Below are 25,834 nucleotides of genomic sequence, written 5' to 3'. Positions count from 1 at the left end.
TCCTCTAACAATGACTGTTGTGGTGGAAATTTAGTAACGCACAGAGTCAGTTATTTTCTTCTGAGGAGATAAGAGGCTTTGATAATAATATCTTGCATGAGAGAACAACACAGTACAGAATACAGAGTTGCTCTGACCACTGAGGCAAAAACACACCGTTATATTGCCCGCTCATCACGTCATCTGTCTTTGGGTATAGTTGATTGTTCTTCTAACTTTCTTCCCCAACCATCAGTTGAGGTTACCCAGACACAGCCTAACCCTGTCCCCCTTAAAGTGCAGCTATCTCATTATAACAAGCCCACCATTGTAAAGAGGACATTAAGAAAAACAGGGCAGGGTGGTACCTTGCAGCTCGGTCATTTGCAGTTCATGCACAGTAACACTCAATACAATGCATATAAGAATTCATTTTCCATTACACTGTCATTAACATTTATCGCTATGACAGGTCCAATAAAGTAATGAGATCCACCTCTTGCTGATCAGTGGCCCACATGTTGGGTCTTTATAATAAGTAGCTTGCAATTGCATCTTAAGTCATCAGTTAATGTTATTTACAGTTGTTATTAACAAAAGCTGCCAATCTAGACAAGGCAAAGCTTTGGAAAATGTATTGAATCATAAAAATTGCCATTTGTTTTAAAAAGACCATTATCAGTGATAATGTATATGTGCATTTATTTTTAGCCCAACAAGAGGCCCAGAGAGCCCAGTTCTATGTGGAGAAAGCCAAACAGGATCAAAGGCAGAAGATCATCCAGGCTGAGGGAGAGGCTGAAGCTGCTAAAATGGTAACCAACTGTGATGGAGCAGCAATGTTTCATCTCAGAACCCTAATCTGAGTGAAATCTACCATTTATAGTCTTCATTAAACTTGCCTAACGGTAAAAAAAACCGGGGGTGTATAACAAAGAGAAGTTTATGAGCTATTGAGGCAAAATTGTTGAATTGTCAATGTCACAAAAGTGCCTTATTTTTAAATTGGCTAGATCATCGTGGTAACCAATGCTGTACACATTACATGCTGATACAAATCTCCTGTAAAAAAACACTAGGTTTCACTGACCTGTCCTGTCCACAACATTTAGATGTTCTCAGGAAGGAGACCTCCCACACTATCATCTGAGGATCCTCATCTTCTTATTTGCTTTCTAAGGAAAGTTTTGCTATGTTTCTTTCAACAGAAATAAGCTTGAAGTCAGTCAGACTCGAGCGATGTACCACTCAGTTGTATGGGAATTATTACAAACTGTGTCATGTAAGACTTGAACATTTAACAAACGATATTTTTAATTTAGATGCAGAATGTTCTGCCTTCCCATTTAACACTCTACTTAAAAAAAAAAAATCCTTAAAACTGATTTAAAGGGGGATGCCTTATTTAGAGGCTGTATTGTCTATGTCCCTTTAACCCCCGTTATATGGATATACGCGGATCTTGAGTGATCTAAATGGCCTCCGAAGGACGCCGACTCTCACCAAAATGTTATCGATGAGTAGAACTTATTTTATGCCAGAAGTAAGGTTTAAAAAACAAAAAACGAACTTCTCCATTAATTCTCTTATCAACAAGGCACATATAAAATATAATGAGTAAAACTAGAGCAGTATGTACGAATTTGGTGAAATAACCGGGAAAAGGAGAAGTTGCTAATCGAACTATAACTGAAGACATAGCACATAGATCACTTAGAGATCAAGAACAACCATAACACATATTCCTTAAAAGGATAAAAATCCTTTAGAGTGCAGTTCATTTTGCCCCATTTCACTGTTAAATGTGGACAGTAAAATCCTCTCAAAGATGTTAGCTTGCAATTTAGAAACTGCTCTACCCTCAATTATGTCTGACAGAAACATTCTTTTTCTATATACAACCCCTTGTTGATATCCTCCATGATCCCACTCCATCTGATACTGCAGTCATATTAGTATCACCTGACTCCAAGAAGGCATTAGATAAGGTGGGGTGGGACTGTCTAAAGAGAAGTATACAGCACACACTGTTGACTACATTACTGGTCATGTTGTTTGAATATAAACAAGTTGAATAAAGAAAAAATGTTTCTGTGTCAGCTCGGCCAAGCAGTGACTAAGAACCCTGGTTACCTGAAGCTGAGAAGAATCAGAGCAGCACAGAACATTGCCAAGACGGTCAGTACTACTGTTTCTAATATAACGTCATTTATTTTTTACCTTGTTTTCAACTCAAATTGTAAGTAATACCTACAAGGGAATTTCTCCTCCATCAGTGGTGATGATGATTAATGCAGATTATGTTTTCTGCTTCCAGGTGGCATCATCTCAGAACAAGGTGTACCTTAATGCTGACAGTTTAGTCCTGAATCTACAAGATCAGACATTTTTCAACAAGTAGGTTTACACACACACATACATATATATATATATGAACAAAGCATGCCGTGGGACCTTTGTTGACAGTGACAACCTAAAAATGAAGATCTACTGTGCCTTATGTTGTGCTGCATGCTAATGTGCTTCATTGCTTTTCAGCTTATCAAGTGTCCAAAAGAAGTGATGAAGAGTACAACAAGGGAAAACTGTGACCATGATCTGCTTCAATGAACAGTCCTTATCTGGGTTGTGGTATTGAAAATAAACACACGACTGTGGACAAGTGGGACTGGACTTTGAACAAGAAAGGAATGCATTTTAGGCAGGACTTTATTATCTTTGAAGTATGTCACTTAATCATTAGTAAAGGAATTAAATAATGTTATACACAGTTTCTTATCCTGTATCAGAGTGTTTTCATCTCCACATTCAATAAATCAGGAACATGTTTGTCAAATTAATCGTATAAATTAAACAAAGTGTAGAATCTGGCACATCCAGTTTTTGGAATTCCTCGGTAAATCTTAACTACCACATACAGTCAAAGTTTATTAAACAGAGCTGTTAAGTTTTTAAAAAGAAAAAAATCTACAGATTTTTCCAGAAAGTTCATTTATGCTATCAAGGCTAAACAAAAAGCTGGTCAGTGTTTCCATTCTCACACACATTGTTGAATATGCTGAAACAGTCATGTTCATATTTTTCAAGAATGTGATTATTCCCCTGAATTTATGAGCCCCAGTGTCATTTTGCAGATCATTGTTGGAGGTAGGTTTTCTTGTAAACCAAATTTAAGGGCTCATACACACCAAGCCGACAATCAGCCTCCTGGAACATCTGCCTCTTGTCTTTCTGGTGTGTAACATCGTTGGCTCCATCGAATCCCGTCAGGGATTTTTTCCAGCCGATGCGTCATATTACATTTCTGTCAGGTTTGTCAGTGAGAGAGAGATTACTCTGATTGGCTGTTCAGGTTTGTGAATGAACTCTGTAGTAAGTTAATGTCACTGTTATTGTTCGATGCATAAATCTTAATTGCTTAATAAATACATACATGTACAAAGTCAGTAGGGTTTTGAGTCTAAATATATTGAAATGGCCATTAACTCAACTAGAACCATGTTGGATGGTAGAAACGGAAGAAATAATTAGCTCAGTATACACAAACATCATTTTGTTTTCCTATTTTTGTAACCAAAGTTTTGATTGACTTATGCTTCATTCTTCATTCTGGACTGCAAAAGCCTGTCCCAGCTGTCATTTGGCAAAAGGCAGGGCACACCTTGAACAGTCTAAAAATTATATTATTATTATTTTACATCGCATATTGTATCACTTTATAAATTTGCTCTTTACCTGCTTTCAGTCCCACAAATCTATTATTCCTCTTGTTGCAGTTTTCAAGATTTTCCACTTTTTTTTTCCCACTTGTCCACAATGTCTCAAATTTCTCATGTTTGTCTGTCTCTCTCCATCTTTGCATTAACGTCCCCGACATAAGAAATCCATTTTTCTGCATCACAAAGCCACAACTGTATGTGAACACCATCTTTTAACTCTTTTGTCTTTTTTTGAGATGTTCACAGCTACCACTTACAGCGTTGTATTTATTTTCCCGTATCTTCTTCATCATATGGTTGTTTTTATCCCTTTCAATGTAGCTTTTAGCTTCTTCAGGGGATTTATCTTACGGTGTCCCTGTTGGTGAGGCACTCCAGGGAGGCATGTTTCTTCTTGCTTGCTCCTACTTCCCGCACCTTTGAAAAAATATATAATCTGCTGTTGTTAAACAATTTGATAGGAAAAATGTTGACGGTGGTACTTTACCACAGTTGAGAACCTAAAGTTTCCACCAAATGAGGATGAGGATGCTTTTAAATGTATTGAATTAGTTGGAGGTTTTCTGGACCTCTCCTGGTGTGCTGCCACCTTCCTCAGTAGTCCCAAGTGACCCCTCCCCTGTAAATACTATGAAATGTGTAGGAGGAGTTCGAGCATATGCGAGGTGTGGAAATGGGCAAAAATGGCGCCAAAACGCATGTTCTACTCAAAATGGCACTACTTCCTGTGAACCTGGCACCATGGTGTCCATAGGCTTTTTTTGTATATCTGGGCATGACGAAGGCGTGTACTGAGTTTCGTCAGGGTACGGCAAAATTATCCCATTCGTTTGGCGTTATTGCAATGTTGTAAGTGGCGCTACACAGCCAATTTGCGCCACCAATGTTCGCGAACACCAAATTGCGCCCACGACTGGCGTCCCTGGCAAAATTGGCGTGGTTTGGAGCAAGTTTCGCAGACAATAATAATAATAATAATAATAATAATGCCTTCAGGAACAATAGGGCCTTCGCAGTTCACTGCTCGGGCCCTAATAATCCCAGATTTCTTTTCAGCACTGTTGCCAGGCTGACTAAGACTCCGAGCTCTGTTGAGCCATGTATTCCTTTAACTCTCAGCAGTGATGATTTCATGAGCTTCTTTACCAATAAAATTGTTCCTATTAGAGAGAAGATTAATGGAATCCTTACCACTATTATGACCAATGTATCAGCAAGTACAGCGGCTTTAGAAGTATCTTTAGAACCTGATTTGTATTTAGATAGTTTCTGTCAAGGTGATCTTTCTGAGTAAACATTAGCAATAAACCAATCTCTTCTAAACTATCAACTTGTGTTTTAGACCCAGTCCCAGTCAGACTGTTCAATGAGGTTTTCCCTTTAATCAACACTTCCATATTAGAGTTGATCAGTCTGTCTTTGTTGACAGGATATGTACCTCAGACTTTACCTGAAAAACCTACTCTAAATTCAGAAGTGTTCAGTGCTTCATTTGATACGCTCAATCACAGCCTGCTATTACAGAGACTTGAACATGTAATGGTGATTAAAGGAACTGCATTAGGCTGGTTTAATCATATTTATCTGATATATTCCTGTTTGTTCTTGTATATGAAAAATTTTCTTCACACACCAGAGTAAGTCATGGAGTTCCTCAGGTACAGCTGCAGCCAGAGTTCTGATGAGATCTAACAGGAGAGATCATATTTTTCCAGTTTTAGCTTCTCGTCATTGGCTTCCTGTTAAATTCAGAATAGAATTTACGATTCTTCTCCTCACATATAAAGCTCTTAATGACCGAGCTCCATCATATCTTAAAGATCTTATTCTTAGATATTTTCCCAACAGAGCACTTTGCTCTCAGACTGCAGGTTTACTTGTGGTTCCCAGAGTTTCTAAAAGAAGAATGGGAGTCAGCGCCTTCAGTTATAAGACCCATCTCTGTGGAACCAGCTGCCAGTATATGTCTGGGAAGCAGTCACCTTCTCCCTAATTTTAAGATACAGTCCAATGGACACTGCACATTACTGGGTTCCACGGACACAGACCAAGGAGGATGCCACTTCTCCATGTAAGGCACACAAAAGCCTGCTTGGCCTTTGCAAATGCTGGACAAAGAAGAAGACTTCTGGTCTTCTGTTTTATGGTCAGATGAAACAAAAATTAGTTTGGCCACAATGATGTATCCTTCATTTGTTGTAAAAAAAAAAAAAAAAAGGAGAAGCCTTGAACCCTAAGAACACCATCCCCACTGTCAAACATTGTGGTGGGAACCGAATGCTTTGAGGGTATTTTTCAGCCAATAGACCAGGGAACCTTATCACTGTAAAAGGCCCCATGGAAAAAAGAGCAATACATGATCAAGTAGTCTGGAGAGAAACTTGGCCTTGGGCACCAGTGGACATTTCAGCACAACAACGACCCAAAACACAGCAAAAGTAGTGAAGAAATGGTTAGCGGACAAAAACATTAACGTTTTGCAGTGGCCCAGCCAGAGTCCTGACTTGAATCCAACTGAGAATCTGTGGAGGGAGCTAACGATCAGGGTGATGGTGAGGAGAACCCCCCCAACCTGAAATAATTAGAGCTCATCGCTAAAGATGAATGGACAAAAATACCAGTGGAGACATGCAAAAAGATGGTCAGCAATTATAGGAAGCGTTTGACTGCTGTAATAGCCAATCAAGTATTTTCTATTGATTATTGAGAAGGTTATGATAAGTGCTCGGCTGAACACTTGTTGGCCCTTTTGCCGTTACTCTACAGTCCATCTCATCCCAAACCATCTAGATTGGGTTTAGCTCAGGTGAGTGTGGAGGCCAGGTCATCTGACACAGCACTCCATCACTCTCCTTCTTGGTCAAATAGCCCTTACAAAGCCTGGAGGTGTGTTTGGGATCATTGTCCTGTTGAAAAATGAATGATTGTCCAACGAAATGCAAACCGGATGGGGTGGCATGTCACTGCAAGATGCTGTGGCAGCCATTCTGATTCAGTGTACCTTCAATTTTGAATAAATCCCCAACATTGTCACTAGCAGAGCACCCCCACACCATCACACCTCCTCCTCCATGCTTCACAGAACCATGCATGTAGAGACCATCTGTTTCACTTTCTCTGCGCTGCAAAGACACGGCGGGTGAAACCAAAGATCTCAAATTTGGACTCATCAGACCAAAGCACAGGTTTTCACTGGTCTACTCTCCATTCCTTGTGTTTCTTGGCCCAAACAAATCTCTTCTGCTTTTTTCTTTTCCTTAGTACTGTTTTTTTTTTAGCAGCTATAGACCATAAAAGTATGCATGTTTTTTTTTTTACCTGTAAATTTTTTTTAGTCATGCATAATTTTCTTTGTACTTCACAATTGTGTGCCACTTTGTGTTGGTCTTTCACATAAAATTTGAATAAAATATATTTGTTTGTGGTCGTAATGTGACAAAATGTGGAAAAATTCAAGGGGTATGAATACTTTTGCAAGCCGCTGTATGTACATGTAGGTCAGACACCGATGTTAGATGAGAAGGCCTGGCTCGCAGTCTCCGCTCTAATTCATCCCAAAGGTGTTATATTGGGTTGAGGTCAGAACTCTGTGCAGGCCAGTCAAGTTCGTCCACACCAAACTCGCACATCCATGTCTTTATAGACCTTGCTTTGAGCACTGGTGCGCAGTCATGTTGGAACAGGAAGGGCCATCCCAAACTGTTTCTACAAAGTCGGAACCCCGCTCTGTCATTTTACGTGGCCTACCACTTCGTGGCCGAGTTGCTGTCGTTCCCAATTGCTTCCACTTTGTTATAATCCCACTGACAGCTGACTGTGGAATATTTAGTAGTGAGGAAATTTCACGACTGAACTTGTTGCACAGGTGGCATTCTATCACGGTACCATGCTGGAATTCACTGAGCTCCTGAGAGCGACCCATTCTTTCACAAATGTTTGTAGAAGCAGTCTACCTTCCAATAATTTTTTTCCAACCTCTCTTGTGCATCATTGTGCAGACTCACTCGAGACAATTGTTAGCAACAACTTTATTAAGACAAATGCTTTTCTTAGTTGGTATAAATCATACATGTAGGCATTAGGTTGGATATACATTTCCAGAGGACTGAGGCTGAAACTGCAATGCTTTCATAGTTTCTCAACAACTTTTCAAAGAAAACTATCCACTTGAACTTTCAACTTTGGAGAAATAAATTCACCTATAATGTCTGATAAGTAAAAGATTTTGTTCATCATGATTGTGAATCACTCTCGGATGGGTTAAAGGTTCATGTCGGTATACGGCTACGAAGGTACTCCAGCACTGCGTCAGTTCCTTTGGCCACAATGGCAGCTCTGGGTGTGCGGAAAGGATTCCCCTCCAAACTGAGAGACCTGAGGGCCAACACAAATTCCAAATCCTCACATAAGAAGAACATTCACCATGATTTTACAATGATTCATAAATGGACATTTTAAACGTTCTCTTTTGTTTGAAACATTGTAAGTAAAAACAGATGTATCTGTTGATACATTTAGAAAAAAAAAGTTATACTGAAAACAAGACAAACTGATTGAAGTCAGTATATAAAGTCAACTGCTTTGCTCTTTACCTGAGGTTGTTACACAAGCCCAGTTCAGGAGGGATTTTCAGCAGGTCATTGTTTGACAGATCAAGTGTTGACAGACGAACCAGTTTTATCAGACGACTAGGATCCACCTCACACACCTGGTTGTTACCAAGCAACACTGTTTCCAGGGAAGGGATCTGAAACAGGACTTCAGGGAATGCCTTGAATCTGTGAAAGTGTATGAACAGTAAGACAGAGTGCTTCTCAAAGTTAAGGAAGGATCATATCTTAAAGATCTCATTGTAAAATATTTTCCCAAAAGAGCACTTTGCTCTCAGATTGCAAGTTTACTTGTGGTTCCCAGAGTTTCTAAAAGTAGAATGGGAGTCAGAGCCTTCAGTTATAAGACCCATCTCTGTGGAACCAGCTGCCAGTTTGGGTTCACTAAGCAGACACCCTCTCTTAGAAGATTAGGCTCAAAACTTTCCTTTTTGACAAAGCTTATCATTAGAAACGATAAGCAGAAAAAGGGATGCTCACTTTGCTTCAAAATAGTGATCATTGTGCAGGGAAAACACAATTACCGTAATAGCATGTCTTACAACATCAATGCAAACATATTGCAAACAAATTTTTAGAAAGTTTAATGTAAGATTGGTCCACATTGAATTTTTAGTAAATGTTTTGCTGATTTTTTTTCTTTAGTGTGTGTTCAGGCCAACGAGGTGTGTTTTTGTGGAGAAAAAAAAATCATACTGCTAATCTGATGCAAATGAAGCATTCAATGGTAATGCTAGCAGAGGGTGTTTATTGTGTAGTTCTAAATGAAAGATGAAAAACTGACTGAAAGCAGATTTAATGTTTTGTTTTTGTTAAAACTTGTACCATTAGAGATGAATATTTGAATCTAGTGAATTTTAACAAAAATTCAACAGAACTGTACCAAATGTGTCGAGAGAAAATATGAGAGAAACCTTGAAAGTGGAATTACCAGTATATACAGTATGTTCCATTTCTTTGGGTAACTACTTGTCTGTAATGGGCTGAACTTAGATCTCTGCACACTCTCCATTGGTGCCTTTGAAACACGTGTACACGCTGTAGCCTTTTGCTGCCACTTGGAAGCAGTCTAAGAAATATGTGGAAAAATTTGAGCTGCTCTTGGTAGTGTAGGTGCTGTTGTTGGTCCTTTAGCTTTGTTCTGCAGTAGAAAACACAGAAGTCAAAGGGGTATAGCTCTTCTTTGTGATGGAATATAACTAAATGTTAAGATAATGAAGATTGTCCAGTGCAGCTGTTGTCTGATTTTTTTTAATGAGGTTCTTTGCAGTTTATTGTTTTTGGAGCTTCATCTTCTTTGTTGTGACATCAGTTGTGGGGCCTTTCAACCAAGCAGCATTTGAACAAAATGTAGTGTCACCTCCAGGTCCTATGCTTTGTTAGCTTGTTGAAGGACTGCACGTCTATTAATCTGTATTGAAAAAATGGCTGTCAGCGTGCAGAGAGCACCACGGATATTTCCATAAATATATACAATGGCCCTTATAGGCTTCATACCCTGAGATAAGTGGTCCCATTCTTTCAAGAGAAACATTTCATTGTTCCTTCCGTTTATATTTGAATGAAACTGAGTGGCTAACATGTGTATGTGTATATGATGAAAGGACAAAATATGAACTTAAGCCACTAAAACAGATCTCAGGAGATAATAAAAATTTAAATTAATTCAGATTTAGAGTCTGACATAGTGAGTTACCTGTTGTAATTGAGAATAATGGAGGACAGTTTTGTTAGATTCTTCATTTCAGATGGTAAATCACTCAGCTGATTATTCCTGTAACAACAACAAAGAAGCATAAATAGTTCAAGTGAAGTTCAAACCTTAATGTCTTTAATGTTTTAAATGACTGTACTATCAGGTAGAGCTACCATGCTTGCACAATAGGTGAGACCTGGTGTGTGAAAAGGATTTGTGGCAATGCTGGGATGGATTCAGAGAGAAAGGACGGCAGGCTTATAAATGGTGAACTTGCTGATGGCACTGACTGGGTCTGGCAAACTAGCACTGGAAATTCAAATGGATCTTTTCTCAGTTTGTGATGCATACCAAACTATTTCTGAGCAGTCATTTCTTATCTAAATACTGTATGTGTGCAGGAGGGTGATCACAAAAACATTTGTGGAAGGGTCCCTTTCAGAATGCAAAATCAGGTATTTAAATCAAATATCCAATGTTATGTATTAAAGTAGCTAATTATCTGCAAACTATTTTATACCTGACAAATTTTTTATTTTTGTAGACTACAACAAGAAAACTTAATTAAACTTAATTCATTATAAAGGCTTGTTCTTCTTAATTTACAATAGGAAATATGTGACAATCTGGGATCTTACACTAATATATAATTATATAGCATTTTTCTCAACTATGTTACAGTTTAGCATAGTTTGGTTTTTAAATTACATTTGTCATTTTGTCAATGCTTTACAACACAAAATAAAGGCAATTAAGGCAGATATAATGAAAGACTGGTCAAAGGACAAAGAACACACAGGAGAGAGGAGTCATCAATAAATCCTGCAACAAAACTTGGTGTGACACTTTCTAAATTACCATTATGGCATCAGTAGGTAGGGATAACAGTCTCCACATTTACATGGGCTTTGGCCCTGCTGCTGAGGTCAGTAATAGGAATAGTGTATACATTTGTAACATTCATAAATGGCCTGGAGGCTCTATAAGCTGAAGCAGTGATTTCAGGTTTTGGCAGTTTTACCTTAGGGCAAAGTGTTTTTTCTTACCTCTTCTTTTTATCATGACTCCTTAGGCTTTATTGATTTAATAAGGCCCTCACTCATGTGTTTTCCATGACCCTGAACTATGACAATAAAAGTGAAATTTACCAGTCAGATTTTTTCTCATTTTGATAAAGTAGGATTTAACATAGATTATGTTACTTAAGTGATAAGTACACTAAACTTCATGCTTATAGTATGTGAGGCTTGTCATACTACTGTAACAAGCTGTGCCTGTGTTGGAAGCTTGTTTGAAACCATACACAAAAAACTGCTGCTCTTGATAAATTGCAGTGGTAATTTTTTTAATGAATTGGCAGCATCTGTATTCGGGAATGTTCACTGTGTTAGCAGATCACCAGCAGAGCTAGCCAATTCAGTCTATTTTCAGAGTGCAGTCTCCTATCGCGCCCAACTTCATAATTATTTCCATAACATTTGCACATAGGGACAAAATCAGTGATAACGTGCCATGTGTCTGCATTGTAGTAGGTTTACATGAATATACAGAGTACTAAGTGTGAGAGGGAAACCTTTTAACACAGAATGTCCACATGGCAAGTATCAAAAGAAGTCAAGCTCTTAGTTACAAAATGTCTGAACACCTGTCATTTCAACAACAGTTTATACTTAAACATCACTCAGAGATGTTTGTGAGCTGGGAGTCAAAGGGGACGTCTACAAGGGATTTAAAAGTCCTAATTGAACAGTAATTACTGTGTACACGCACACAATGTCATATCAAACAGTGAAATAAAAAACTGAGATGTGGCACTTTAATGTGGTGTCCATGATTTCGTCACAAACTGAAGGCCCAGTATACCAGTATAAAAGTAAAAGTAAAATCATTAGGTATTGGACTGCTGACTTTTCTTTTAGTGTTTCCTGACATTTTAAAGAAATCCATCAAGAAAACAGCAAGCAGATCAATGAATAAATGAAACTGATAATGGGAATATACTGGAAATATATGTGTACCTGAGATCAATATGTGTCAGCTGAGGTAACTTGCAGATGTCAGGAGAACAGTGGTTCAGTCTGTTGAAACCCAGATTGATTTCTGACAGCGATGAATGCAACTGCAGCAGTCTGCAGACAGTACAGTGTGGTTAGTCTTTTGTGTAGTATAATTTGTTACATGGTAATAATATGGTTTGCAGCTCTGTTTACCTGGGAGGTATGGAGGTCAGCTGGTTCTTGCTGAAGTTTATTGTGATTATACCTTGATCTGCTGAAACATCGAGCAGTTCATCTGGGATACTATCTGCTTGTTTGTCACTGAACATAAAACACAAAAAATACATACTAATTACTCCAAAGCTAGTTACTCTTACCAATCTTTTTGAGCGGCGAGAATCAAACCGCAAACCTTCCGATTATTGGACGTCCCACTCTGACCACTGAGCCACGGCACGGTCATGACCCTTTCACCAGTTTTTTTGCACTATGAAATGAATCATTTGATGTTGAGGTAGTGCTCAGATTTTTTATTTTTTTGTGAAACAGGAATTGAGACAAACATTTTTACGCAGCAGTAAAACTGAAATCCAGTTCTCCACTGACCAGATTAAAACTGGGAACAGGTACTTCAATCAATATTGAAAAACAATGGGGCCCTCACTTTCAATTCAATTAAATTTTATTTATATAGCGCCAAATTGCAACAATTGTCATTTCAAGGCACTTAAATAATATAGTCCAATTCAAGCCAATTGGAATTCAATTCGTTGTAATCATAATCCAATTCATTCACATAGAGCCAATTGAAAAAATAATATCCTAGCTAAGGAAACCAAAAGATTGCACCGAAACTTGTCTTCAGTCCAATCTCCCGTCCTGAGCCTGTGGCGACTGTGGAAAGGAACGACTCCCTTTTAACAGGAAGAAACCTCTGGCAGAACCAGACTCAGGAAGGGTGGCCATCCACCTCGACCAGCTGGGGTTTGAGAAGACAGAAAAGAGGGAAAAGAGGGGGGAAAAACACCATAACGCCATTCAAAGGATATCTGTCTTAAATCTTAAATTCTATTTTGGATTTAATAGGGAGCCAATGAAGAGAAGCTAAAACTGGAGAAACATGATCTCTCCTGTTAGTTCTCATCAGAACTCTGGCTGCAGCATTTTAGATCAGCTGGAGGCTTTTCAGAGAATATGTGGGACAGCCCAATAATCAAAGTAATTACAGTAGTCCAATCCTGAAGTAACAAATGCATGAACTAGTTTCTCTGCATCACCCTGAGACAGGATGTTCCTGATTTTAACAATATTACGAAGGTGAAAGAAGGCAGTCCTAGAAACCAGTTTTATACGTGCATCAAATGATAAATTCTGGTCAAAAGTAACTCCACGGTTCCTCACTCTAGAACTAGAAGCCAAGGAAATACCATCTAGAGTAACTATATAACTAGACAATTTCTCCCTGAAGCGCTCAGGTCCAAAGAGAACAACTTGTCCCTAACCCACATTTGCTGCATCCAACAATATCGACTGACACATACACCATATACCTCCAAAACACCCTCCCCACTCCACTTACCCTAAACCTAAGGTCACAGAACTATGGCCCTAACCCTCAGTCCCCCTACTCCATGACACAACCTCAAAAATTAATTTTAATAATTTTTTCAGTTAACACTTCTTACTCCTTATAAATCCACCCACTTCCCTTTTTATATATCTTCCACTTATCTTTAACCTAAAGTCACAGGACCAGAGTCCTAATCCTAAATCCACCTTTCCCATACCACAACCTCAAAAATTTGTTTTCATTCTAATTAAAAAAAATTTTTTTTTAGTTAACACGTCTTACCCCATGGATTTAGGGATAAATCCACCCACTTCCTCTATTATATACCTTCCCCTTCCACTTACCCTAAACCTAAGGTCACAGGACCAGAGCCCTAATCCTAAATCCACCTTCCCCAGGTCACCTATTTTTAAATAAAAATTAATTTTAATAATTCTATATGGCCCTCATCCCATCTCTTTCAACAAAGATTTAACCGCTCTCTAAAGAGTTAAAGTTCCGAAGATTTCAAATGTAAAAGCAGAATATTTAAAATCTTTGCTCCTTTCATAGAAAAACTATCTGAGCAAACTATCTTTTTTTTTACAAACAGACTTTATAATTTCTACCTGAAGCAGGCCTGAGACCAGACAGTCAAACCATATGACATATGTAAAAATATCAGGATTTAAAAAAACAGGTCAGACAGTCACATGTTAGTTTCTTATCAGCAAAAAAGGTTAGCCTTTATTGTTTTATAAATATTATTAACATGACTTTAAAATTTAGCTGAGAATTTAGAATTCCATCTGAATATTTCTCCCCTGGTTCTTTCTCAGTGAGATCACCTTTCATTTTTAACATTCAGGTACAGATGGTTTTTAAAACAAGCTGATACTTTTTCTAAATTTGAGGTTAGCTCTTCTTCAACAACATCACAAGTTTTACCAGAAACTTAAGCAGAAAATGTAGAATTTAACTTGTGATAGCTTTCATTACATCTGATTTGTCAACTTCCCTAATCTTAAAGGAAATTTGGTCATATTCAGAGATTACAGCATTTATATTAGTTATATCATAAGGAAATTTCATTGTCCGATCTTTAATAGCTTAAATAAATAAGTCATTAAATCTGTTGACAACCTGTAAAGTGACAGAGATGTTGTTTTCACCAATTCATTATCAGTTAAAATTCATCATCAGGATTTATATTTAATCTTATTAAACTATTTAACTGCAGTAAATCTATTAAACAATTTTTCCAACAGTGACTGGATCTTGAACCACAGATCATTTGGAACTAAATTTAAGGCTTTTTGAGTTGCAATCTGGAGATCATTGCAAGCAGAACAAAGGTCTCAGATGGACCAGAGACTGTGAATCCAGCCATATACATCCCACAAAGAATGAAGAAAGTGAAAACAAGTGACTGTCCTTTGCCACTGGCAAAAGTCAATAGTTCATAGCGAGACCTTTTGGAGTTCAGATGTCAGTCGCGACCCGGCATCTGATGAGACCATAAGAGAATTTTCCCGTTAATAAAGTTGGGAGTTACTAACAGAAGCTGGCAGATGGGTTTTTTGTTTCTATAGGCGGCAAACTGTGGATTCACAAGATTAGGTTAAAGTAGTGTTTTATTTTATTGTGGTTGTTCATGGTGTTTCATTTTTTAGTAGTTTTTTCTTCTTCTATTGGTGTTTCATGTACTTAGGGTTTATGGTAGATTATATCAATTATCAATCTTTTTTTTTACCTTGTCATATCACTGATTAGTGATTTCAGGGGGAATTGTGGGAGATAATTAATATCATAGCCAAACCACGTACTGCCCCGTCCTGTTCTCTGCTAACAGAAGATATTTGTGGAAAACTCAGACACCGTGGCATCACAGGGTCTCTGCAGGTTTCAACAAGTCAAATTTAAGACTTTTTAAGACTTTTTTAAGACCATGATGAAGACAATTTAAGACCCATTTCACAACCATACTGGCAAAAAATTTCTCACCTGTAGCCGCCCTACTACATGCCCACTGGACACCATTCCCACTAATCTTTTCCAATCCATTGCTCCAACTGTAACTGCAGCAGTCACGCATGTGATTAATGCTTCACTGACATCAGGCACATTTCCTACCACATTCAAGCAATCTCAGGTTACACCACTGCTCAAGAAACCATCCCTCCCTCCAACTCATGTGGAGAACTATCGGCCGGTCTCTCTCCTCCCGTTTCTGTCTAAAATCATTGAAAGGGCGTCTTTAAGCAGGTCACCGATTACCTCTCACATAACAACCTCCTTGACCCAAACCAATCTGGGTTTAAAAGTGGACACTCCACCAAAACGGCTCTGTTGTCTGTGACAGAAGCCTTAAAAGAAGCCAGAGCGACAGCTAAGTCCTCTGTACTTATCCTGCTCGACTTATCAGCTGCATTTGACACTGTCAACCACAGTATCCTTTTGTCCATACTCTCTAGCATGGGCATCACATGGAGAGCACACTCCTGGTTTGAATCATACCTCACTGGTCGGTCGTACAAAGTATCCTGGCTTGGTCACACTTCTGCAGCGCACCACCTTGCCACAGGGGTCCCCTAAGGTTCAGTACTGGGACCTCTTCTCTTTGCCATATACACCACCTCACTGGCTCAGATCATCCGAACACATGGCTTCTCATACCAATGTTATGCTGATGATACCCAACTATAGCTGTCTTTCCCACCTGACGACCACACGGTCTCAGCACGAATCTCAGACTGTCTGTCTGACATATCAACATGGATGAAAGCCCATCACCTACAACTTAACCTCCCATAAATTGAACTGCTTGTCTTCCCAGCCAAACCAACCATACACCACAGCATCTGCATCCAAACTGAATCCCCATCTCTTGCTCCATCAAAGGTAGTTAGAAACTTGGGTGTCATGATTGATGACCAACTAACCTTCAAAGATCAAGTTACCTCTGTTGCTCGTTCATGCCGCTTTGCATTGCTAAACATAAGAAAGATCAGAGCATACCTAACCCAACATGCCACCCAGCTCCTGGTGCAGGCCATGGTCATCTCCCGCCTACTGCAATGCTCTCCTAACTTTTCTCCCAGCCTGTGCTGTGAAACCGCTGCAGATGGTCCAGAACGCGGCGGCACGTCTAGTCTTCAATCAGCCTTAAAGAGCACACGTCACCCCTCTGTTCATTGAACTCCACTAGCTACCCTTAGCCGCCCATATCAAATTCAAGTCACTGATGTTAGCCTACAAAGTGCTTAATGGAATGGCTCCCATCTACTTGAATGCTCTTGCAAAGGCTTATGTCACAACTCAGTCCCTCCGTTCGTCGCAGGCTTGTCGTCTAGCAGCTCCTACACCACGCCTAAGACAATCCAAACTCTTTTCATGTGTCGTTCCACAATGGTGGAATGACCTACCGAGCGCTACCAGAACAGGGGCATCCCTGACTATCTTCAAGAAACTCTTGAAAACCCAGCTCTTCAGAGAGAATCTCCTATCCCAGCACTTACCTTGTACTTCTCTACCCCCTCTATCTCTGCACTTTATCTTTCTGTACTTTCCTCTATGCCTGCACTCTATTGCTACTCTGTCACCTCTGACTGAGTCTGACTAGTGGGTTCCTTCTATGTAGTTTATTATAGTTTATTGTTAGCTTTTTTTATATAGCTTGTTATATCTTAATTTGTAAGTTGCTTTGGATAAAAGCATCTGCTAAATGCATAAACATAAAAAAGTAACCCGGAGGCCCGTAATTACTTGCAAAGTATAGGATTTTTTTATTTTTTTTTACAGCTCTTTCACATTGGAATACAAAATGCTTAACCTAACTATAAACACCAGAAGCAACTCTATTGTCAACAAATATTTGTTCTACTGTTAACTTTGGAGACCCCCCCCCCCCCCCCCCCATTTGAATTGCAACACTTATATGTAAATGCAGTGATGAAGAAAAAGTGGATTGTGAAGGGCCATATTAATGGAGACATGAAAGTACAGTACATTAGGTGATGTGGTGCACAGTAACGTGATTTTACATTGTGTACTGACATCACCCCGTTAAGAGTTTCTCATCAATTTCATGCGTGTGTCAGTGCCTGTAATGTTACACTGCTCTCATTTCCTGAGCGGAATCCAGAGGAAAATACACCACTAACGGGACGTTGCTTATATGCAACAGCAGCTTGTCGCTATGAGAGAGAATATATGTAGTCAGATCTGAGTTTACGTGTGTCGGTAACGGCACACATGGACAAGAGACAACTGCCTGTGTGTGAACACATGCCGGGTGCGCCGTGCCACAACACACTAACTGGTTGTGCTCGATAAATTCTGACCGGGGTGCAGAGGTACTTTAGTTCTGTTTTGTTGTTATGCTATAGCGTCCTCAAAAATCAAAATAATTAAAAGCAAGACTGAAGTTTATGCATTTGTTTACAATAACAGTAACGGTAATACATTTTTAAGACCGTTCAATATCGTATTTAAGACATTTTATGGCCTTAAATTCAAATTATTGGATTTTAGACATTTTAAGACTTTTTAATACCCCACGGATACCCTGCATCAGATAGAGATTGGGTTTTGGCCACGTACGCACACAACATTATCAGAAAGTATGAGAGAATACCACAATCTACTGTCTGCTGTGTGACATCCATCTTTTCTGTTCCTGTTGATAAAGTTCCATAAAAGGCTGCAAGGACAAGTCTGATTACAGTGGTCTTTTCTTCACAAGTTGAAGAGTAACGATTGACAGCAGGAGTTTTTATTGATCGAAGTCAACCTGTCCTTTTTGATTTGAGAAAGAGTACATCTTACATATTTTACCTGAGCAGGTTTTCAGGTTCATGCTTACAGGTGCCTGAGTTGGTAAATCAGCAGTTTTAGGATATCACCTGCAGAACTGGACACTTATGATTTGTGACCAAAAACCAATTTTCTGGGTTTAATAAATCTGCCCCTGAGTAAGCAGCTTATTGAGAAGCTATTGTTCACATTTCCTGCCATGTTCTATCAGCAGGTTTGTGGGCCAAGTGATAACACACATTTACCAAACCATTTCAAATGACCACTGGAAGGCTGTCTCTTTTCTTACAGGGTTTGAGAACTACAGACAGAAATGTGCTTTACTCACCTGTACTCCAGTATCTTGAGAGTTTTAATGTTATGCACATTGACTTTGGCCTGGGAAGGTAATGTCATAGCGGTTTGTCCTTCATCTGCTTTTTCAGGCTCCTCTAATATAAAACATATAAAACACAAACACATACGGTCAATGTTATTCAGTCCACAAAATGATATTGGTACAGTCAGGAGATTCAGTAAGGCTCTTAGACTGAGTGCTTATCTGATATTAAGGTTTGACATGGTCTGGAACTTTGAATTAGATAAGAAATTGTAAATATTTACATAATTTACATCCAAGTCTTGATTCAGATTAGCAACAAGAAACTAACAGATTTAATTTTGTTTTTATTTGCTAGAACCCATACATTGTGCGTGCTGAGCTTCCTAGAATCTGTCTTTTGAAAATAAGACTTTTCATTCTTTGATTCAGAATTGAATCATAACTCTGAAAACACTTTTTGTTAGTTTATCATTCTGTTGTATGTTGACAATTAAGCCAAGAAATTCTGCCCAATTTTGTACTGAAATACATTAAAACAAACAAACAAAAGTTCTGGTCCATAGCAGGTCTCAAAATTTTGTAAATCCAACCTCAGATGAGCAACAACACGACACATTACTGTGTATCATTATTTATCGAACCAAACCTGAGACTAAATGAAGAAGTGTGAAAAACTAAGTGAACCCTTACTGCTTCCACAGGAATATATAGAGTAAGCAGCAGCCAGGTGGTTACAATTACATTTTACTTTTGTCATTTGTCGAGTTTAAAAAGTAAACTGAGCTTAAAGAGCTTAAGCGACGTAAACTCAACCTAAAGTCCTCTTACTAACTCTTTCACTAGATCTTTCTCTCACCTTCCACCAACTCTTGGTCTAAGCTGTTAAGGTGTTCAAATAGGAGCGCTGTGAGAAATAAAGCTCTATAGGGGCACAGGCCCCCCTGATCACTTGAATCATCTCTTTTTATTGTACACGTGTATGAAATGTGCAATGTCATTTGTTATAAAAACTTTCCTTGTTGGGGGACTTCCAGTGATGCGGACCGAGTAGCAGCGTTCAGTGTGAGCTCCTGCTTTGTCGATGCAAAAATATCCTGATACTGATGCCAAATTCGATAAAAACACTTGTAGAATTTAGCTGATGTCACTGGACCACTTCTGGGGTAAAGCTTTTGTTAAAATGGCTTCAAAAACTGTGAAAAAGACAGAAGAAGAGGAACGTCGCTGCAAGCAACAGGATTGGGCACAAGATGGTGGCACAAAGACTACAAAGATGGACGTTTTGAGTCCAGTATTGATCAAGGCCATGGCCACACTTACAGCAAATATATCTGAGGTGATAGAGGTTAAGTTTAACTCTTTTCTGCAAAAGATTGGAGACATATCAAAAGAGTTGCAAGACACAACCAAGCGTGTTGGGGAAGCTGAACAACACATCTCCGCGTGGAGGATGTAAATGTCGAGACGGAGAAACGTATCTCATACCTGGAAAAAGTTGTGGTCTTGCTGCAGGAGCGTCTGGATGACCAGGAGGATCGAGGCAGACTTAAAAACTTCAGAACAATCGGCCTGCCAGAATTTTCAGAGGGCTCATCTGCCGAACAGTTCATGGAGTTGTGGCCTCCCAAAATTTTGACCACCAAGGACGGGAAAATAAAGCTGGAGGGGAGCCAACACATGCAGACCTTACCCCCGCGCTATGATTGTAAGATTGGAAGTGTTTCACAACTACAGCAATCGGGTCCGGGTGCTGGAGGTAGCCAGGCGGACGAAGGAGGTCCGTTTTGAGGACAGGTCTGTTTTTCCAGGACTTCTCTGAGGAAACTTCGGCTTTTGACAAGTCCAGAAGGAGGCGCCAGTCGCTACATATGGTACCTATGGCCTAAACTATCCTGCAACTCTGAGGATCACCGTGAATAACACTACCAAGTCCTTTACCAAGCCCGAAGAAGAAACTGTGGCATCTATCAACACACTGGGTGGTGAAGAAACTGTACCGGATGAACGAGTGTGAGTAACTAAGATCTTACAATTTATTCATGATCTGTAATGAACGAACTGAAAATATAGTTCATGCTGCTGTAGCGTTTGCTGACGAAGCTCAATGTAAATGTAAAAGACTGGCAGTATCAGTATAACGTTAAGACTATTGTGGACTTTTAAGGGCTTTTGGACTCTTGTTTCGTTGTTTTTTTTTTTTTGCCCTTCTGTTTCTTATCAGAAGTTCATCTCGGAAACGGGGCTAGCCATAAATAATAGCATTTTGCCGATCATAACTGAAGGTATTCGGGGGAGTCGGCGGATGTCTGACATGGCCGAGATGAACCGGAAATGGCCGGAGTTGGCCAAAGGTAGCAGCATTTGATTGACAGGCCCTATGATCATACGGATCATATGTGGGTATCCTGCTGTCCCCACCAGGTGGTAGCACAGATTTTTTTTAATCCTTTTTTTCTATGACTTTATATTACTTTTTGATGGTATGGATACCAACTACTACTCTATGTGAAAAATAAAAGTGATGGTGGAACATCAGCTTAGTGGACTTAGGGCTATTTAAATAATTGATTGCACTCGAGCTGGCGGACTCAGGAACATCATAGCAGCATCTGAAGTAAGGTTAAGAGGCCCTAGTAAGGGTTTTTATTCTGAAGTTGGGGTCTCCACCCTTCTCTTCATCTTGAGTTCCATTAGTTTATTTGTTCATGAGAGACTGTGTGTATATAGTTGTGTTCAAGGGTTTATTCTAGGGTTATGGAAGACAGTGCAGCAATTTGAATTTTTTTCTGTTGTGTTATCTCTTTCCAGTCACAAGGTATGGCACATGGAGGGAATTGGATTCTGAATAGTATAATGCATACGGACTGAAGGCAACGACCAGTCCTTGCTCTATCTAATTTTTTACAACTACCATGACTAATTCTGTACTTAAGGTATGTACATGGAATTTTAGAACCTAGAAACGGGAAGTGGTGGGACAAGTATTTTTTCATCTTTCATGTCCAATAGCAGAGGAGTTTGCATCTTTATTAACAAAAGGCTTCTATAAATAATAAGATAATAATAAAAGGACGCCTGTTTGGCAAAAATATTACTATTTTAAATGTTTATGCCCCACCACGTCATCCTCCTGATCTCATAACAAAAGCTTTCTCAGAATTAGCGGAGTTGGACTGTGCTCAGTCATTTGCTGGCGGAGAGTTCAATTGCATTTTAGACCCTTACATTGATAAGTTACCTGCTGAACAAACTAACACTACTAAACAGGCGCGAGCAACAGCTGATGTACGCGAAGAACTAGACTATTTGGATGTGTGTCGAGCATTAAATCCAAACAATAAAGAATTCACATTCTTCTATGGAGTGCAACAAGTAGCTCTAGAATAGACTACTTGTTTGTCCCTAAAACAATGTTGTGTTCCGTTTCATCTTGCAATTTTGGAAACATTACGATATCAGACCATGCCCCATACCTAAAGTTCTCACATGGAGAGGCCCAGCAACGATCAAGTAAATGGTGGTTTAATAATTATCTGTTGAATGACCTGAACTTCATATCTTTCTTTCAGACTGAGTTTCAGCTATTCTTTTCATGTAATAACACACCTGATCGCCTTCTATTTTATGGGAGATGTGTAAGGCTTATTCACGTGGTTTGATTATATCTTATGAAAAAACAAAACAAAAGCGTCAAGAAGAGCAACGGAAACTAGAGCTACAGCTATCTAAGTGTGAGAGGGAATCCTACCGATACTAATCTTATAGAAACTCTGACCACAAGAGCAACACTTAACTCACTGCTCACGCAGAAGGCAGAACAGAGTAAAAGATTGACAAGGCAGAAATAATATGAATTTGGTATCAAACCCAGCAAGTATTTAGCCAGCCTGGTTAAGAATAGACCTGACTCTCAGAACACATTTTCAGTTAAAGATGTCTCTGGGCAGGTGAAATTGGATAGCAATAGCATAAATGAGGTTTTTACAGAATTTTCTGAAAAGTTGTATTCGAGTGAGCAGCCAGCAGGGGTCTCTAGACTCATGGAGGGCTTTTTCTCCAATCTGAATCTGCCCAAGCCCAATGACCAACAAAATATAGTATTGAATGGACCTATAACACTAGAAGAAGTAGCTAAAACAGTTGGTGTTTTACAGTCAGGAAAGGCTCCAGGTCTTGATGGCTTTAGCTCAGATTTTTATAAATGTTTTAAGCCGCTGTTGGTGAAGCCTTTATTTGCCATGTTTAATCACTTCCTTGAGAAGAAAGCTCTTCCCAAAACACTTACAGAAGCAAACATTAGCCTGATTCTTAAGTAGGATAAACCAGCGGATGTGTGTTCATCCTACCGACCTATCAGTCTACTAAATTTAGACTTCAAGAGTTTATCTAAAATACTAGCCTTAAAATCCTTCCATTTATCATTAATAATGACCAGACAGGGTTTATTACTGGAAGGAACTCATCTTCCAGTGGCTGCCAGTGGCAGAAGCCATTAGAACCCTCTCTACTGTTCATGGTACATCGATTAATCAAAGACAACATTAGATTTCCTTGTATGCTGATGATGTTTTATCGTTTATCACTCAACCAGAAATATCTATAAGGTCAGTCCTTACTGTTATTAATAAGTTAAGTACGTTTTCTGGTTACAAAATAAATTTCAGAAAATTTGAAAATTGTGTCATTTGACCAATTAAAATTGAAATACATTTCATCACACACACATTTTCTTAAGTTCCTACAAGTCAAAAGTTTTATACAGAATCCAATTCAGCATAAATTTACACTGGAAATGTCACCAACTGAACAACTACTATACAAAACACATAGCAATAAGGCTATAATAAGGCGATGCTATGAGGCCTTTTATAAGTCCAAAAAGGCTAACAATACAATTATGCAAACATGGGCTCAGGACCTTGGGGTGATAATAGACAAAGCTATGAAGGTGGACATATGGGAGCATGCTAACAACATATCCATATGTAATAGAGCAAAGGATTCACAATTGAAGTTACTGCATCGCTTTTAGATATCACCTGAACTCAGACATAAGATGAACCCAAATAAATCAGCTCTGTGTATGAAGTGTATCATGAAAGTTGGTAGCTGTATACATACTGTATGGACCCGTGTGCACGTCCAGGATTTCTGGGTAGAAGTGGCGTTGAAATTAGATGTGGTTTTTAATAAGGAGTTGGACCTGGACCCAGTGTATCTGTTGTTGAGATTATCACACCCACAAACAAAAGGATCTCATTGTCAAGAATTGTGGAAAGTTTTAATATATGCTGCACATAAAGCTATATTGCTGAAATGGATTTCAAATAACCCACCTCCAGCTTTAGATTGGCATAAGGTAATATTTGACCTTTTACCCATGGAATGTCTGACATACTGAAGCAGAGGGAAATTTGGTTTATTTGATCATATATGGACCCCATTTCTCGATTATGTAGGACCTAGAATATCTAACATATTTTGGAAGGTGCTTACCAGACCAAGGAATAACAGTTAAATGTTAAAGGAGAGGTTTTGCTGTCAGTAATACTATTTTAATTTTTGTTTTTTATTTTATTTTCTATCTCATTTCTTAATGATTGTAATTTATACTTATTTTTCCATTTTATATTATTATTAGAATAGAATAGAAAAATGCTATGTGTCTCTGGTAGGCAAACTGGAGGGGGTCCAGATCCTCAGCAACCTGCAATCTCATGCGACGAACAAGGAGTCTCTCCAAAGTCTTCATGAAATCAGATGTCAAAGCCACTGGTCTCTAGTCATTCAGCTTTACCGGTTGCCCTAATTTGGGTATGAGACGAGAAGTTTTCCACAGCACCAGGACTTTTTCCATCTGAAGGCTCATATTGAAGAGCCTCTGAAGAACTACTAGTTGACCAGCACAGTCCCTCAGAAGCCTTGGACAGACTCCATCTGGGCCTGCAGCCTTCCCTGACTGAAGTCTCCTGAGCTCAGCTCCAACCTCCTCTATAGTTAGAGACAGAGGGAGCCGCCCAGGTTGTAACGGAGGGATGACGAGAGGAGTGATGTTGCTATCAATCATAGAGATAGGGGTGGGGGTGCAGCTGGACAGAGGAGGACGAGTGGTGGGAGTTTCATTAATCTCATTACCGTATATTCCGGACTATAAGACGCTACTTTTTTCCCTGACTTTGAGCACCGTGGCTTATAATACGGTGCAGCTAATATATGTTTTTTTTTGTTTGTTTGTTTTTTAATGCCGCCAAAACATTTTGCCTGGTAACATCAGACTAATAAAACTAACGAATAGTTCACAGCAGTCCAATGAAATTGGATAAATCAAACACACTTGCACAACTAAATTATTGTAAATCGATCATTTGTACTCACTCTCAACATGGAAAACAAACGAAGAAATGCATATGATGCAGCTTTTAAATTAAAGGCGATCAAACTGAGATGAGATTGCGAGAGCGACAATGAAGAGACATGACATGAGTGACGAAGTTCTGAGGCTGTTCAATTCGGACAGTGAAGAGGATGACTTTGACGATTTTAGTGCGCAGGAGGAAGATGAAGAAGGCGATCAATGACTTTTCCTGGTAGGCACTGTTCAGGATTAAAAAACATTTGCAGTATGTATTTCTTTACTAAACAGATTTAATTAAAATCCTCACATGTAATATCTTTCTGTGTAAATATCTCGTATTACAATGTGGACACCCGCGGATTATAATCCGGTGCAGCCTATACAAGTGCAAAAAGGATTTTCTTTTTAAAATTAGAGGGTGCGACTTATATTTAGGGGCGCTCTATAGTCCGAAATTTATGGTAATTATTGTCATTACCATCGCCATATGATATTCTACCATGCTTGTGACTAACTATGCTGTGCTGAATGTTCAACTTTGGAGGTGGGGCGGGGTTCTCTTGAAGGGGGAGATAAACATAAAAAAATGTTGTACATGTGAATACAATGTGACGCATAATTAATAATATACTAAAAAAAAAAAAAAAACTTCCCTTGTTAAGCCCACTGTTCCTGCTGCTGCTAGAGCTGAAACAGCTGGAGATGGTCTGTCTTACTGACAACTGATACCTCAGTTTCAACAAACAGGCTATACAGTAAAGGTTAACTCCATCCGAATATGGCAACTCTGAC

General features: G+C 39.0%; 2 protein-coding genes across 2 annotated transcripts in view; one reads left to right on the top strand and one right to left on the bottom strand.

The window, feature by feature from the left end:
• Positions 1-2,752, top strand: part of phb2b (prohibitin 2b) — a 33,065-nt gene extending 30,313 nt beyond the window's left edge. The window contains exons 7-10 of the mRNA XM_072390234.1: positions 691-794; positions 2,080-2,157; positions 2,297-2,376; positions 2,518-2,752. Coding sequence (XP_072246335.1) covers positions 691-794; positions 2,080-2,157; positions 2,297-2,376; positions 2,518-2,542 — 287 coding nt within the window. The 3' untranslated portion in view covers positions 2,543-2,752. The remainder of the gene's footprint in view (positions 1-690; positions 795-2,079; positions 2,158-2,296; positions 2,377-2,517) is intronic.
• A 4,959-nt stretch (positions 2,753-7,711) lies between these two features.
• lrrc40 (leucine rich repeat containing 40) overlaps positions 7,712-25,834 on the bottom strand; it is a 51,119-nt gene continuing 32,996 nt past the window's right edge. Inside the window, exons 10-15 of the mRNA XM_072390233.1 lie at positions 18,694-18,796; positions 12,215-12,322; positions 12,023-12,133; positions 10,005-10,082; positions 8,291-8,476; positions 7,712-8,072 (exon numbers count right to left, since the gene is read on the bottom strand). Coding sequence (XP_072246334.1) covers positions 7,967-8,072; positions 8,291-8,476; positions 10,005-10,082; positions 12,023-12,133; positions 12,215-12,322; positions 18,694-18,796 — 692 coding nt within the window. The 3' untranslated portion in view covers positions 7,712-7,966. The remainder of the gene's footprint in view (positions 8,073-8,290; positions 8,477-10,004; positions 10,083-12,022; positions 12,134-12,214; positions 12,323-18,693; positions 18,797-25,834) is intronic.

The sequence above is a fragment of the Leuresthes tenuis genome, unplaced genomic scaffold (assembly GCF_036924035.1).
Source record: "Leuresthes tenuis unplaced genomic scaffold, fLeuTen1.0.hap1 SCAF_7, whole genome shotgun sequence".
In the NCBI taxonomy this organism is placed as follows: Eukaryota; Metazoa; Chordata; class Actinopteri; order Atheriniformes; family Atherinopsidae; genus Leuresthes; species Leuresthes tenuis.
Note: the sequence above shows the minus strand (reverse complement) of the source record. Positions and strands in the feature narration are given on the sequence as shown.